The 16,678-nt window shown below is 47.2% G+C and overlaps 5 protein-coding genes across 5 annotated transcripts; 1 reads left to right on the top strand and 4 right to left on the bottom strand.

Moving 5' to 3' along the window:
• Nucleotides 1-1,227: 1,227 nt before the first annotated feature.
• Nucleotides 1,228-3,098, bottom strand: PEX2_076350 (MFS transporter; the record flags this gene model as incomplete). Its single annotated transcript, XM_016744905.1, has 6 exons — nt 1,228-1,482; nt 1,559-2,131; nt 2,185-2,246; nt 2,305-2,699; nt 2,758-2,986; nt 3,083-3,098. The coding sequence occupies 6 exons, from the start codon at nt 3,096-3,098 to the stop codon at nt 1,228-1,230; spliced, it is 1,530 nt and encodes a 509-aa protein (XP_016598388.1).
• Nucleotides 3,099-4,479: 1,381 nt separating this feature from the next.
• On the bottom strand, nt 4,480-6,226 carry PEX2_076340 (fungal specific transcription factor domain-containing protein; the record flags this gene model as incomplete). The annotated part of the gene is given in 4 exon segments (XM_016744904.1): nt 4,480-4,934; nt 4,947-5,456; nt 5,520-6,133; nt 6,204-6,226. The coding sequence occupies 4 exon segments, from the start codon at nt 6,224-6,226 to the stop codon at nt 4,480-4,482; spliced, it is 1,602 nt and encodes a 533-aa protein (XP_016598387.1).
• Nucleotides 6,227-6,952: 726 nt separating this feature from the next.
• On the bottom strand, nt 6,953-8,942 carry sit2 (putative siderochrome-iron transporter; the record flags this gene model as incomplete). Its single annotated transcript, XM_016744903.1, has 3 exons — nt 6,953-7,890; nt 7,942-8,555; nt 8,629-8,942. 3 exons carry the CDS (start codon nt 8,940-8,942, stop codon nt 6,953-6,955), a joined length of 1,866 nt encoding a protein of 621 aa, XP_016598386.1.
• Nucleotides 8,943-10,694: 1,752 nt separating this feature from the next.
• Nucleotides 10,695-11,913, bottom strand: PEX2_076320 (Aldo/keto reductase; the record flags this gene model as incomplete). The annotated part of the gene is made up of 5 exons (XM_016744902.1): nt 10,695-10,990; nt 11,064-11,258; nt 11,308-11,421; nt 11,469-11,618; nt 11,676-11,913. 5 exons carry the CDS (start codon nt 11,911-11,913, stop codon nt 10,695-10,697), a joined length of 993 nt encoding a protein of 330 aa, XP_016598385.1.
• A 2,290-nt stretch (nt 11,914-14,203) lies between these two features.
• On the top strand, nt 14,204-16,633 carry PEX2_076310 (putative Alpha-1,2-mannosidase; the record flags this gene model as incomplete). The annotated part of the gene is made up of 2 exons (XM_016744901.1): nt 14,204-15,975; nt 16,027-16,633. The coding sequence occupies 2 exons, from the start codon at nt 14,204-14,206 to the stop codon at nt 16,631-16,633; spliced, it is 2,379 nt and encodes a 792-aa protein (XP_016598384.1).
• Between the last annotated feature and the right edge of the window lie 45 nt (nt 16,634-16,678).

Genomic DNA, 16,678 nt, shown 5'->3' with positions numbered 1-16,678 from the left:
TCGTAGAAGACAATTCTACCCTAACCCGCCAATTGTATCTAGATGTCTTCTAAGCCCGAGGAAAGCATTGCAGTGATATGACTTTTGAGAAATCAGTCATAAGAACGAGGAGGTCTTCACAATTCGTTTTCTGCGTAATGGAAATCGTTAAAATATCTATCCTTGGATCTTCATAGAACAAAGAGCGTGGGGAAGTGATGTAGCTATCTATAGAATCCGATATCATTTAATCAAGGAATTCTCTCGCTCTAACATGCTATAACTTTATATCCCAAAAGAAAGCACCTATTAAGCCTGTATAATGCCTATAAAGCCCCGCAATCGACGGCCATGGCTAAATCCCGCGGCTTTAATGCCAAAAGTCGAGTATCCCATGTTAAAGATTAATCTTCTTCGATTTCTATACTTATTTCATAACAATTAATCTATTAGGAGATATACAATTGTGATTAAAATGGTTTAAACATAGTCTTCCGCACGACCCAGTAATGGGTCTAGGTCGAACTGGCTAACCCACTCGGTTGTGAAATACGTTAAAACTGAAGTGAACACTAGCCACAATCAAGAGTAAGCAATGTGGTTACCAAGTTAGTGCCCAATGGCTCGGGTTCTACCTAGTTAAATATCTACGAACCTTACACGGTTGATATGAATATTGAACCAATCAGCACCCACTTCGTCTGTTTGCTCTGCCAATGTCCCACGGGCCTGGAAATACTGCCTAGACACGCTGTCGAGGCAGTGACAAGCCCTTGCAGCCCCGTTAAACGCCTCCTATCATCTACTAGAGAAATGAAGGGCCGTGAGCATTGGAGGCATCCAATTCTGGGGCCTCAGGCGTCAAAGCAATAGACCTGACCTACATATGTACCTAGGTAATTTGTATATGCGTGCGTTGTGTGAATGGAGCTTGCCCTACTGAACCTCGGGAGCTGAAATCGATGTTCTTGTTTGGAGGAGCAGCTACCATTCAGTATACAGAATTGACGCGCAAACTTTTCAGTAGATGTGCTTTTTCTATTGTTTTAAACCCCATGGCACTAACCCACTTCGAAACATATCCGTCTTCAACGTCTCCCACGTCTATTAAATCCATGGGACCAACCCACACCCTCGAATAATATCCATCTTCAACATCTCTCGTATCTATACTACAAATTGTGTTTTGCAAAGGCAAAAGTAGACGCAATACCCCAACAGTGCCTAAAGCGAGTACTGCAAACCCGGTCAGAAATTGACCTGGAATTTTGGACTTGTCCTTATTCGTTCGCCATAAACCCAAAAAGCGACTGGCAATGCGCAAAATGCCAGAGCAATGAATCCAAGTAGCGAGTTACCCCAACCAAGTCCCAGGGCATCATACATTTTCGGACCGGCAAGGGGAAGCATGGCACCTGCCAGTGAACGGAACACTGTGTTGGCCGCCATGGCGGAAGCAGCGTAGTCTGTGAACGCATCTACTAAATATGTGCTCACACACATCTAGACAACAAGTCCAAGTGTCAGTTGGTCAATCCACAGTAAAAAAGAGTCACTAGTTAGGGGGAAGATAACTTACGAAGGTGATCATCATGCCAGTGCCAAGGAAGGAGGTACCGATGATAGGCACAATCCAGTGGGTTTTGTAGTAGGCAGTCCATCCATACATGAACAGTGAGATGGGAACAAAAAACGCCCCTGGAATCATAGGTGGAAGCCGATACTCGGGCTTTGTCACGCCATTCTTGGTGGATAGATAGTTGAGCAGTCTGTCAGATGTTGCTCCTAGAATGAACAGACCGATCAAAGAGCCAACGCCCAAACCGAGATAGGTGAGTCCGACTGATCCCTGAGAGAAATTGTACTGCTCCTCGAATACGGAGGTAATGGTTGTAAACAACAGATAGAGGTATCCATAAATGACGCCGACGTAAAGTGAAAGAAGGAAGACGATCGGGGAGCGGAAGAGCATCTTCGTCGGTCGCACAATGGAGTATAGGAAGAGTTCCTTCGGTGTACGGCCTGTGTCGAGTGCAGAGCGCAGGTTCATATTCCCAGTTTCTTTCTGGAGCTTTTTGGTCTTCCGAGCGAGGATAGTCGGGGCGTAGGATTCACGAATGGTCACAATCGAGCTGATAGTGATAGCACCACCCTGTCAGATCTATTAGTATGTGTTCTGCGCTGGGGTTCACAGTCTCGACTTACAGCCATAGCCAGCACATAGAAGCTCCATCGCCAACCCTTTGCCTGTGCCAGATATGCACCAGCTAAACAACGTCAGCAATCCAGCTATCAACTAAGAAAATATGAGGAAAATGAACATACCAACTGGACCGACGACAGGCCCAATCAAAGGACCAAGAGCCCAAGCTGCCATCGCACCGCCTCTCTGCTCCTGTGCAAACATATCCGCAATCGACCCGGCGCCAATAGTCAGCGGACAACTACCGGCAAAGCCAGCGAAGAATCGGAAGACGACAAGACTGCCCATCTCGGGCGCAAAGGCGCAGGCAATGGTCCAGATTACATAGAGAACATTGCACACATGGTAGACGTATTGTCGACCGTATAATTCCGATAGAGGTGCTATGAGCAGAGGACCGAAACAGTATCCCAGCAGGTATACCGATACCACGAAGGATGAAAGTTCAATGCTAGTCACATTGAAGTCTTTGACTAGTTGACCTACGCCAGGGGCGAACATAGATGATCCCAGAGGGCTGTTAGTACCAGAGGTTAGCTTTGATCATCTGAATGATAATGAAGGACCGTTCATACGTCAGAAACGTGATCAGTGCAATAGAACATGTTGCTTTTATTTTCTTTCCCGAGGCCCAGTTGAGAGGGTTTTCGGGATCGTCTGGACCATCCCAATCGACGATGTTCGGATCTCTCGCTTTTTCCTCTTTTGCCGTATCACTGAGATCGAGGGGGCCGTTTTCGAGATCAGTTCCAAGTTTTTCCCGGTTGTGAGCGCTTAATGTCGATCCATCGACGGAAGGGGTTTCTGCATCAATTCTTTAGATATTGCTCTCTTCGCTGGCGCTATGTGGTGGGGATCATCTTCAGATTAGACAAATTAGAGAGATAGAGAACCCCTTACCTGAGCCACCCTTCATTTTGGAAGATGTGTTGCTATCTCCAATATAAAAATAGTATCAAATAGCTATCGTGTCACAACTTGTTTTTGGTTCTATTTGATCTTGGTTAGGATCGATATGGTTGAAATCGAGACCCGTGAGCCTGTGAGGGGTAGTAATGGGGTTGTAGGCGAGAATTCCAGTTAGGAGAATTAATGAAAAAAGAGAATTCAGGAGCGCAATAATAATAATCAAACGCCAACGGGAATCTACCTGTTATAAACGAGCACCAGCTTCGGGATTACCTTTGAACACCCGCGGGCAACACCTGCGGGCAAAAGAGGTCCGCATTTTGCATAACCACAGGGTGCATCTTACAACTGACCCCTAACACCCGGGTAAACTCACTAATTTGGCCGAAGACATCTGGTCCCTAATGATCGGATAGTTGATTGGGCCGAATAAAACTCTAGTCACACTATGTATTGTGCATAGATTATAATTGAATCTCATAAAGCATGGTTCGACGCGCAATCCCATAGCAGAGAATGCATAATCAACCTTGGAGTCGGGGGAACTCCGAATCAGCACATTTGGAATATTGGAACTTGCATTTTGACAATATGCAGAGGTAGCGGTGTTGTTCCAAGCTTTGTTCCCCGCAAACAAAAAAGATCCACCGGATTCCACTTCCAAGGGGAGTCTACATAAAAATTGTGCACTGGGACGGAAAGCTTCATGGCTCGATTTCTTGGCTCTGGCCCTAAAATCTTACGTTGGTCCGGTCACGCGGTGTGATTGGGGTTGTCTCTAGTTTCGACACGGAGATACTGAATCGGCTTTTTATTTATTATTCGGATAGACAATATTTAGCTAAGAATGAAATGAAGTGCCCGGCTCGGTTCGGTTCGTCCTGCTAGCAGTACTTATTTATCTCAGTGCCGATGTATCTATTAGTGTCCCTTGAAAAAGAGATATAAATCAAAATTATGTTTGATTTTAAAGAAATACATAATCTTCAGTAAATCCCAGCTATCTGAGTACTCATAATACTTCAGAACCTTTCTGTGGTTGGCTTGGTGGTAAATGAACTATGTATCTTTCGCGAGCATTTCTTGGCATTCCGACCACTTAAATGCTCGGAGCAATTGATGTAATGCGCAAATGCCAAGAAATACAGAGTGGATACAATATTTGTCTGTCTTCAGGACTTGCAGAAATTGACTCGGCTATATCAGGCGGAAGCGAGCCGGGCCGAGCATTCCAATGTTTTATTCTTAGCTACATATCTCTACGGAGTAATAAAAGAAGATCATAGATTCTTACTGCAGGGATCTCATCTCATTATCTGGTTCGATTTGCAATATGCGACATGAGAGAAGAACTCAACTTCATGAAACCCGTATCTTGAGTATTGACCTCACATCCCTGAAAATGCACTGCGGCTATCAGGACACCCATTCAACCCATCGCTGGTAAACATATCAAAAAATGCTAAATCGAGATCCAAATCTCGCATATCAATCGAGGCTAGAGAGCCTTGGTCATGTACACCTCCAGCGACCGCAGTAGCGGTCTCCAGACTCCTGGCAATGCTCAACAATGGATGCGTGGGATGGCTGACAACCGGTGACGAGAGGAGGACCTGGACTAGTCGCTGAAGATAGTTGGGAATACCTTGCAGGTCACGGTCCCATGGTCCTTGCTGGGCGGATACCTTCACGAGGCAGACACAGGCGAATGCCACCATGGTTCCAATATAGTTTGGTAACTTTCCCAGCCATGAGGATGATTGGTTGTCATCCACAATACACCTGATGATTGCCAGAGCGCTTCTCACCGCGTCGTGCGCGAACTTATCCGCACCAATATCAGACTCACATTCAGGCCCAGCTTCAGGGAGTTTTGCATCCTGAGATGAACCTCGAAAGATGTGCGAGAACAGATACAATTTAGCAGAATAGAAATAAAGATCAAAGACACGACGTGAAAATGTAGCAGGTGCGTTCGTGAAGGAAAGCATGGAAAGCCATTCCTCCAACCATCCATCGTACGCAGCACTCAGCTGTGCCAGTTTATCCGATCGCTGACTAGCCTCACTGCATTCAATATCAGCGCCGAACACGTCAAATACACGACTACCCATGGACCATAGCTCGACCTGGCTGATAAGACTCAAGTCAGAAGGGTTGGTGAAATAACTTTGCAGAAAGTCCCGCGGTCTTCGTAATGAGTTGAAGTCTCGTGTTAGGGGTGGTCTTCCATGGATGAGAGAGCAGTGGTGGTCGCAGAGGTATACCAGCCAGTATAGGCGAGTACGGTCGTAGCAGGCTCGTTTTGTGTGGGGCATTTTTGTGATGCACCTGTGTAGATCCAGCTCTGTGGAAATGCGAACAGCTTAAGAATTGTTAGTATATTGATAAGCAAGGGTTTGAAACCATCGGTGTTACTATCGCTCACCTAGACTGTTCAGCGCGGTGGAGATTTCGTTCAACCATAAAGCTCCGATACACAGCGCGCGGACATCGTCAAATGTGTGGCTGCTGGAAAATACTTTCCCAGAGACTTGGGTTGTGAAATGTTTTAGCAGGGCATTATAGTCCTCCGAGCCAGTACATAAGGCAGATACTGTGCATATTGCAGTGGTGAAGAGAGGAGAGCGTGTTCGGATAGTGCTTAAAGTGTCGTTGTCGGTGAGGATATTGTGAATGCAAGGGTTCAGATTTTGCTTATAAAATGTGAAGAGTTCCTCCGCTATTGCTTGTGAGATAATTCCACAAGAAACTAGGTCGGGGTTTCGTCCTGGATTTGCTCCAATATCACCCATCGTGAGAGTGATCATTGACGATGCTGGAAATGCGCCAAGACTGCATGACAGATTCAAAGTGACTGTAGCAGAAGGCTCCGAATGTAGTGAATTAGATAAAACTCTGGGAGTGTCATTTTCAACGCTGTTGAAACTAAGTCGCTGCGGCGGAGACACGTTGCCTGAGGCAATCCTTAAAGGTTGCGTTGTGTTTTGTGTGATAGACTCTTCAAGTTTGCTGATTCGGTCTTCCAGCTGTTCTTTCCATCTAAATTTATTCATCAGATCATAGAAAGCAAAGGTTATAAGTGAAACCATAGGCTGTGGGGACAACATACGAAGCATCGTTCTCTAAGAGCATCTGCAGGCTCTTATTGACAGAACATGCAAGCCCACGCACCTTGCAGCGATTACAAAGGGGATTATTATCATTCATATGACATTTGATCTTCCAGGATATTAGGGTGTGATTCTCTTTTTGGAACTTGTGTGGTCCTCACCTTGAGTTTGCGACACAAGACACATGCCGTTATCTTTCGCGAAATATCAGGGATCTTCCGATCACCAAAGGAACTGCGCAGATTCATTGCCGCAGATGGAGGCATGGCAAATACAGTTTAATATCTCACCTTGGGGGTGATTTCAATGATTAAAAGGAAGAGGTGAAATGAAAGTCGAGCTTTTGGATGTATGAGTCTTCCACCAATCGCGGGTTAGGGTCAGGCCCCACCGCGGTCTTCTTGCCGTCGTCTTGTCAGGAATGTGAGAATGTTTTTGGGCTTAGGATCCAGTGTGGCTACAATGTATTTAATTGAGCCATAGAGGCAGACAAAATGAATAATCGTAAATTATTTTGTTCTAATAATTTCAAGAATAACCAACCACCTCGGCGGTAACGCAGTGAAATATATATGTTATGTGTTGATACCATTCACACTGAATAAAATAGTTGCAAAAAATGTACATTTAAGGTAGTGGCCCTTGCTCTGCACGGCAGAGAATGCAGCACATCCAAAACAACGCGAAATATGAACAAAACTTCCTAACCCGTGCGTCAACTGGGTATATTGTGCAATGGAAAGTCGTTTTAGAAGATCATTTTACCCTTGTTCTGCTTCAGGTTAACGTCGTAGTTCTTCCAGACCAGAATGCAAGGAATAGTCAAAGCCAAAATGGCAGTAGAGGCAATGCAGTTCAAGCGCTGGGCATATCCCCACGTATACGCGACAGCTTCGCGAAGAGGGCTTCCCCATGGGTAAGTTGACTGCACAGTGATACCGCCGAGGTAGATCTGAGTGGCGTTGGCTTTCAAGTTATCCGGCAACTGTTTCGTGAGGGTATCGACAAAGACGTTGTTGTAGATAGCAGCGCCAACAGCCAAGCCGATCGCACCGCCGATATTCGAGAACAATCCAATGAGGGCCAGCATCATTGGAGTGCCCTCGCGGCCACCTGCCGCCATAACGGCCATGTCTTCGCCGATGACGAGGGTGCCACCGGCGAAGGCAATGAAGATCTGACACATAACAACATAGCCAATGCCGTGGTCTGCACCACGGAAGTAGATCATCAGCCCGGAGCCGAGGATCATGAGCGGGGCTCCGAAGAATAGGCAGATGTATTTGAAGCGCGCAGTGGCCCAGATGACAGCTCCAATAATGGGAGAAAAGAAGCAGGAGCCGACGTTGTAAATCTGGATCATGTAATTTGCGTGGACCGGGGAAATATCGTAGGATATCAGGACGTAGTTGTAGAAGTACTGATCCCAGAGCTCGAAGCTGAAAAACAGCACGGCGGCCAGGATGCAGGCACCTAGAATGGTTGGCCGCTTGATCAACTCGTAGCGGATGAAGTGGGTTCGTGCAACCCATTTCTCCCATGCTGCAAAGATACACAACATAAAAACTCCGAGGATGAGGAGAACAATAAACTTTGCGCTTGAATAGGTAGAGCGGCCGTATTGTGCCAAACTGAATGGCAGGAGGAACAGCACCCAACCGGCCATGAGCAAGAAAGCGCCAATGACTAGTAATCATGTTAGTGTCAATAACCCGAGCTTTATTTGGGTATCCTTACCATCAAATTCATGAATATAGTGGATGATAGACTGTCCAACAGTACGACCACTGGGCTGTCGTCGAAAGATGCCATTTTTCTCCGCCTTCTTCTCGAAGTACTTGAAAGCCATGGCGAGGGGCAAGAATGCAAACGGCATCACGATGCAGAAGATGCCATAACCCCAGCGCCATCCGTACCTGGCATATATCGAGTTTGCTGCAATACTGCCTGTGAAAGCAGTACAGATGAACGGAGTCTGCATAAAGCCAAAAGCGAACGCTCGGTTTCTTAGACCCGAGGTATCGGCGACAAAAACGTTCAAGATCAGGTATAGGCAGTAGTACCCGATCCAGTACAACACATAGCCCGCCGCATATCCATTGGGACCCTCACATGCGGCGAGGATGACCATACCAAGAAGGTAAATGCTGGTGGAGACCACCAGGGCCTCAGCACGACCCCACAAGTTCAGGGTCTTACCAAGCGGCAGCTTAAGAACACCGCCCACAATATTTGCGAGGATATAGGAGGTTGAGACCTGGGGTGCGGTCTTGAAGCCTCCCTGGATGTAGTTGATCAGGAAGCCGCTTATATTCGAGTGAAATGCCAACATAAATGTGCAGATCCAGATCCTGCAAATTCAATCATTGTCAGAAAATGGGTTTCATCGCAAAGGCCGCAACAAATAAACTAGGATCTTATTACCAGGCATATATTCCAACCAAAGCTGGCCAGCTCCAGGAGAGTGCCGCTGCTTCTGCCTTCTGCTGACCCAACTGAGCACCTTCCGTGATACTGTCAGGGTGCTGTGCCAATTCCTTCTCATCGTCGAACATATCGCCCGCGTGAGAGCCGTCCGATAATGGGGGTGATTCGGGATCATATTGTGATGGACTATCGCCGTTGGCCCCGCGTGCCTCCGATTTCGTAGTTTGCGAGCCATGTGTTTCCTCTCCAACTATAGTCCGGTCGATGTTTTTGTCGTCATCACGACCTTCAGCTGCCGTAAGGAGACCCATCGCTGGGTGTTTTCTCCGTCCGATCGCAGGGAGCCTAGCCCGTATGCCAGACCCTGAGTTGCTTTCGGAGAGGCTATATTAGGATAAACAAAACTGGAGTATAGGGCGTAATGGGAGGATGGAAGAGAAGAAAGGAAAGATCTGCGACGCTGGAGTGGCTCTTTTTTCTATAATCTGGGAAAATTGCCGGCAGCTTCCAGACGAGAAAGACCTAAGTNCGTCCCATTTTTTTTTTTTTTTTTTGGCTTTCTTCGCTCTCGACCGGAGTCTCCGATGCGACGAGGATCAGATAATCGGGGTGAGCGGACTGGGGATCTGATAATTGACCCAATCAGGGGTTGTGGTGGCGGGCGATCATCGCTCATTTGCCCCTAGACGGTGTGGGGGGAACAGCCCTGATTGGCCGACATTGAACTTTCTCTCCCATTTTGGACTAGCGTACCTCTCCCCTCTAAGGTTTCCAGGGTCACAGTTGTCTCTTTTCAGGGCTACCTACTTGATGCGGCCACCCCGTTTGCGTCAACCACTTATACAAAACACCGCTTGAAGGGCTAGGCGGACTTCATAATCCAATATTGCTGTGTTCGAGTCATGCCATCATCTGTCTCACTCTTTTCTTTTTTCCCCTTACTACCCTATAACCAAGAAGGCTATCCGCCCCGCCCCTTGCATGTCCACGCGATGTACATAGAGTGCAAAGGTTCGGAGGGGCGAAGCTTCAAAATACAAAAAAAGTCAAGATCATTTCCAGCCCCCAATTGGGACCCAAGAAACAAGGAATCGTTGACCTCGTGCATGAATCATCTTATGTCAGAGTCTCCAAGGTCCATATCAACGCAATTGAGCTTCGTGGAACAAATCGCCTCCAGCTCCTCCATCCATGGATGCATGGCGCAATTTGACTTTTACACCCTCTTATCTGATTCTTGATTTATCTGATTTTGATCAGATATGCGCAATCTGAATTGATGACGTTGTTAGCCCAAGCTTTCTATGTGTTCCCTTGGCTTTTCCCCCAAAGCCAAGCCTCTCTGAGCAGGGTCTACCTGCGGGATGCTCGGACTAGCAACCGGATGGTTCAGCCCCCAGTGGGGCTAGATTATGTTCTCCCCAAGCGCTCGAGGCGCTTCGTGGTACTCTACAACATATACCAAGTGTTGCTTACAAGTCCAGATCGTGTTCTATTGTGATATTCTAATAGCCCACTCACTCACCTGTTAACACCCTCCAGCAATCGCATACGACCTCCATGCGACCGCGCAAATCAGAACCAGAAACTTTGTATCAGCAGTAGCTGATCAAACTCTTGGATGAACCAACAATTATTTTAGTCTGCAGGGATTTAGATTAATCGATCAGACCAATCACTTGATTTAATCTAATCTGATCTTGACTTTGTCTAATCTACTCATTTTCCAAAATACCTCTATCAATGATGTCCTCCATTACGAGTGATGCTGACATCTCTTGCCACCATGTAGAGTTTACTGCTCCCACGATCTTGTCGGGGTCCCCGTTTCATCTGCCTTGGATGGAACCTGTAAGGATCCTATCCGTTAGTATGTACAATGTTCTACAGTCCGCCGTTAGTCTAGATGTGGTGAGGGTTATGTGGAACAAATTCAATTGTGGTATTCCTCTAGGTCCACTGGAATATCTGAGTTGGTTGCCAGGCAGTCAAATTCAACTGACCAGCGGAGAAGTGAAATTGCTAGGCTTTGTTGCACACTGCACAATTAATTATCTCTCGGCTTAATGTCCAACCATAGCCTGATGCACGGGGCCATATCTGCTGCCGTGCGGCTTAGCAGCATCGATAATATTGCGCATTTCTTGCTTTTCCTCGGCAGACAATTCAATATCCCGAGACGCCCAGTTTTCCTCCAAGCGGGCCGCCTTAGTTGTTCCAGGGATAGGGATCATTCCTTGGGAGGCAACCCACGCGAGAGCGATTTGGCTAATCTTGCATCCCTTGCGGGCAGCGAGCTTCTTTATTTCCTCAACGATGGCCAGGTTCTTGAAGAAGTTCTCGCCTTGGAATTTGGGAGCTGTCGAGAGGGATTGTGTTAGCGATTCTGTTCAGTCCATGGTAAGGACGCTTGTGGTTGGGGAGATATGTACAGTTTCGGCGGAAATCATCCGGGGCAAAGTCATCCGGGGACTTGTAATCGAAGTTATCGACGAGCCAACCGTGTCCCAGTGGACTGTATGCGACGTAAGCGATGTCCAGCTCCTTTGCGGTCTCGATCAAGCCGTCTGTCTCGTGGATTGTCTCAAAGGCTGAATATTCGGCCTGGACAGCATCAATCTTGGCAACTATTGACAGTCAGTAAACTATGCACAAACTGGCTGGAAAGAAACGAACTTGAGTTTGCCTTGCGTAGTGTGGCTGCTGAACATTCCGAAACTCCGATGTACTTGGTCTTTCCTGCCTTGCGGATTTCATCAAGTGCAGGAATGGACTCAGTCAGGGGTGTGTCTATTTAAATCAGTAATGGCAAGTGAAAAGATAGCGAGTCGACTGACTAGGGTCAATGCGGTGCAGATAGTATAAATCAGGCGTAAAGCCGAGTCTCTCAATAGTTCCTTCGATGTACTTCTTGATATGCGACGCGGAGTTGGTGATCGAGACGGAGGAACTCTCTCCCATGACCTCGAAGCCACACTTGGAAGCAACTATCAACGACAGCAGTCAGTTTCAAGTAAATCTCTCGTCATGGCATGATATCATACTGAAAACTTTGTCGCGGACATTGTGCTTCCTGATAAAGTCTCCCAAAAGCTTTTCGTTCACACCGGCTTGGTATACAACAGCAGTATCCCAGAATGTGCATCCCAACTCAATTGCCTTCAGCAAGACTGGTTCGGCTTGCTCGAGGCTCAGGTTGCTACCCAAACCAAAGCTCAAGCCCATGGCACCGAAGCCCGGCGTTGGGACCTGAATGTCACCGAATGGGAGTGTCTTGACCATTTTGACTGAGTTGAGTAATTTAATGTGAAATTTTTGGTTTCTGTTGCTTTACAAATGAGAAGATGTGGCAGTGGGGTTTGGACTGGTTTGGATTTATATCATAAATTTCCCCGGAATTAAGCCTTCTGAAAAAGTGGGTCGTGCTGGGTTCCATTGTCAGCCTTAACTCCGCTGGCTCGAATCAAATTTCAAAGGGTATTTTCTACACTCACATTATGAGGTAGGTAAACAACGAGGTGGGTATATCCATAGAATCATAGAGAAAAGACGGAGATATGAGTTTCTCCCAGTAACCGCGAACAGTGGCGGGTATACCGATGCTTAACTCCGAATATTATAGGTGGGGCGGTCATCAACTCCACTAAACATTGGAACACCCAACCATAATGACATCATACTGTATGGATGGATGATACTTGGTGAGTGCAGTAGAACTTGTAGGTATGTATATATAGCAATTAAAAATGGCTTACATGGTGGATATCACTGGCAAATGGAATGGTTGAGGCCAAGAGAGGATTCAAGGCATTGTTATCCTTCCAAGGCGGTGACTAGCATCAACTCATCGGCTAGGTGGGGCTTGTCAGCAGATTGCATTAGCGCCGAGGCCTACATACGTAATGTGCGTTACGGTTTATATTGTAGACGATCGATATTGGCCAGTCAATTGGCTACACAAGGGTGTGCTATGCTAAACTAGTGATAATACGTCATTGGCCCTGGAGATACCGTACGTCTCATATGTACGGAGTAAATATGTATGGTGAGTAGGTTGAGCTTCTAGAAACGATCTTATTGCCCAAACATCCCAGAGACCAGGCGCTTTGTGCAATGGGCCTTGAGTCTAGTGGGCCCAATGCATTCGTAGAAATGCGATCTCCTTGCCAGCATGCTGAACATGACCCAGCTGAGACAGGATTATGAGCAATGCCTAAATAAGGCCGAGGCCCTCTAGCATATTCCACATATAAATTGAATGCGTAAATGCTAGAAGCTCTTGAAGTCAACCACTGGCGTCAGTAAGCTCACATGCTTTAAGTTCACTGATCCTCCGCGGGAGAGTTTAAGGACTTGCTCTCTCTTTCATATACGTTGTTGAGACTTCCATGAGGCATTCGGGATTCCAAGTTGAGCTCCGTAGTAAACCATTCGCATGGCAAGTTGAAGGTAAACAAAATAAAATTTGTAATATGCGTAACTTAGGCAATTGGTAATGTAAAGAGGCTGTTGGAGGCGATGCACGCTTTTGATCTAGGGACTCTACGCAGGCTGAAACTTTGAATCTAGAACCTGATAGAGCCACTTTTTGCCAAAGATGAAGGCGTAGGTAAGCGTGAAAATGAGATTACTGTGGCAAGTCACAAGAGAAACATATCAAAAAACCGATCTGCGGCCCATCCTCAGACCCCCCCAGTGAGGGCTTCTTGGTAGGTCGTTGTATGCAGGTCCCAAGGAAAACAACAATCGGCGGTTGCATGAGGCGAGACAAGCCATGTCGACAGACGACAAGTGGTCGGATATCACGAGCAACAGCTCGAGGGGGAGATCGGGCAGGGTTATTAGCTTTTGATTATCCATTTTAAAGTGTCCATCCGTGAAACCTTGGTGGAGCGGCACTCCACTCAACCTAAATTGGACCCAGATGTATGTTGTAGTTTGGTGTCCACTGAAAGCAGTAAATTTCCGGGTAGATGGCAAAAATGAGAAGAAGATGAATTGTAGGTTCAATTTTCAGGGATTGGGTTTTAAACACATACACAAAAAGCAGTGAGAAGACAATGTTGTGACGCAGTGATGAGAAGGTCAAGTAGACGCTACAGTTAAGTTTGATAGAGCGTGGATCACATGATCGATGCCGAATTAGGTAGTATTATGTACTTTTACTTCGCATTTGTTGTTTAGATCCGTGATTGAATATAGTGAAAGGCCAAATAGGAGACTTTGAGTGTAGAGATTCTTGATTTCGAGTACCGAGAGCTACAGCACAGCTCCTGTCCAATACCTTAAAATGATCTATAGGCCCTTCATGCCTTTTTTATAAACAACGCGGGACTTTAAAATACACTAACCCCGCACGCAAAGGTCTCCCTAGTATCAAGCACTGACACATTCTAGGCCGTCGATCGCACGAACGATGCGACGTTACAACACAGTGATATGAAAAACACCCTCCTTGCAGGAGAGGCGCTCGCTCCTTCCCGCTTTCTGCATCCATCGTATTCCTCACAGTCCAGATCCACAAACCCAACGCGTCATTACGCGTGGTTCGACCCTCATATTCCAGAGCGTCATGGCAATTTTGCAGAAAATTACCTTACACAGCCTCCTACTTCTCCAATATGCCCTGAGTACAGTAGCAACCCAGGATGACCTACACTATGTCAATCCCTTGATTGGCTCAACCAATGGCGGCAATGTCTTCGCAGGCGCAAGCCTCCCCTACGGCATGGCAAAACCTGTCGCAGACGTCGATGGTCAGAATACCGGAGGTTTCTCGACTGATGGGAGCAATGTCACTGGCTTCTCGCATATGCATGACAGTGGCACAGGTGGGAATCCGTCTATGGGAAATTTTCCTGTGTTCCCGCAGTACTGCAAAGACAACATTTTGGATAATTGCAAGTTCCCTAAAGCCGCCCGCGCGATCCACTACAAGAATGATTCCGTGGTTGCGCAACCTGGCTACTTTGCCCTGACCCTCGATAATGGCATCAAGGCTGAGATGACCGCGGCGCGGCGCACGGCGTTGTACCGGTTCACCTTCCCGAAGGGGCAGACTGCAGATGGCGATGATCTCAATCCGTTAATCTCGGTGGATCTGACTGATCTGTGGGATAGTCGACAGAATGCTTCCATTAGCCTTGACGCCGATAAAGGTCGAATCAAAGGCAATGGTACTTTCTTACCGAGCTTCGGGGCCGGCTCTTACAAATCATATTTCTGTGCTGATTTCGGCGACGCCGAGGTCGATGACAGCGGAATCTGGGTGAATGACCGAGCTGGATCAGTGCAGGAATTGTTTGTCACTCGCGGGTTCAACAACTTCTATCTTCAAGCCGGAGGCTATATGGCCTTTGACCGTCCCAAAAATGGAATTATTACCGTGAGAGTAGGAGTCAGCTTTATCAGCTCAGATCAAGCCTGCAAAAATGCCGAAGCGGAAGTGCCCGAGCTGGAAGAGGGCTTCGATAAATTGCGCAAAAGTGCAGAGGCTGCTTGGAAGCAGAAGCTCAGTCCTATCAAGGTCACGCCAGGCGGTGCCAGCAAAGACATGATCAGCAGTTTCTGGAGTGGTATCTACCGAACCATGTTATCACCTCAAGATCTGACTGGAGAAAACCCACTATGGAAAAGTGATGAACCATACTTTGACTCTTTCTACTGCCTGTGGGACGCTTTCCGGGCGCAGCATCCGTTACTCACAATTATCGATCCAAAAGCACAGTCAAAGATGGTCCGTAGTTTGCTGGACACCTTCAAGCACGAAGGATGGTTGCCCGATTGTCGCATGAGTCTCTGCAAAGGCTGGACGCAGGGAGGTTCCAATGCCGATATTGTTCTCGCAGATGCCTACGTAAAGAACCTGACGGGCATTGACTGGGAACTTGCCTACAAAGCCATGGTAAACGATGCAGAAAACGAGCCACTCGAATGGTCATATGAAGGGCGAGGGGGTCTGCAGAGCTGGAAACACCTCAACTACATCCCATATCTGGACTTCGACTATATTGGGTTTGGGACCAATTCACGGAGCATCTCGCGAACGCTAGAATACGCATACAACGACTACAGCCTATCAGTTGTAGCCAAAGGCCTCGGAAAGAAGGATTACACCACTTATTTGTCTCGGTCTGGCAACTGGCAGAACTTGTACAAAGAAGACCAAAAATCGCTGCTGGGAAATGGGACGGACACTGGCTTCACTGGCTTCTTTCAGCCAAGGTATATCAACGGGACTTGGGGCTATCAGGACCCTATTGCCTGCAGTGCTCTAGCGTCGTGGTGCTCTCTCACTTCGAACCCTTCGGAGACATTTGAGTCCAGCATCTGGGAGTACTTATTGTGCGTATAAACTTCGCTGCCTAATAAGCCTTCAGTGCTAACCTTATATAGTTTTGTCCCTCATGACATGGCAAAGTTAATCAAGATGGTTGGCGGCCCAAAGTCCTTCGTGTCTCGGTTGGACTATTTCCACACGTCTGGCTTGGCAGATATGGGCAATGAACCTGTCTTCTTGACCGTGTATAATTATCACTATGCTGGACGCCCTGGCCTGTCCGCCAGCCGAGCCCACGCGTACATTCCATCTTCTTTCAACGCCACGTACAACGGGCTCCCTGGGAACGACGACTCGGGAGCTATGGGCTCATTCTTGGCATGGAGCTTGATGGGCCTCTTCCCGAATCCCGGTCAGAATGTGTACTTGATTATTCCTCCGTTCTTTGAGGCCGTTGCAATCACTAACCCTGAAACCAATCAAACTGCTACTATTCGGAATGTGAACTTCGACAAAACCTACAAGAAGATCTATATCCAGAGTGCCAAGCTCAATGGGAAGCCATACAACAAAAGCTGGATTGGACACGAGTTCTTTACTCGGGGAATGACGCTGGAGCTGACGCTCGGAGACAAGGAGAGTGACTGGGGTACACGCAAGGAGGACTTACCCCCAAGTATGAGCGACTCGGTTGCTACAGTCGGAGATCACGATGGGATGTAGATAAGCTTGGACGGAGCCCAAAAATGTACTAGTCGGAGAACCCAA

This window comes from Penicillium expansum, assembly GCF_000769745.1.
Source record: "Penicillium expansum strain MD-8 chromosome Unknown contig261, whole genome shotgun sequence".
In the NCBI taxonomy this organism is placed as follows: domain Eukaryota; kingdom Fungi; phylum Ascomycota; class Eurotiomycetes; order Eurotiales; family Aspergillaceae; genus Penicillium; species Penicillium expansum.
The sequence above is the reverse complement of the archived record's forward strand: the minus strand, read 5'-3'. Positions and strand labels throughout refer to the sequence as shown.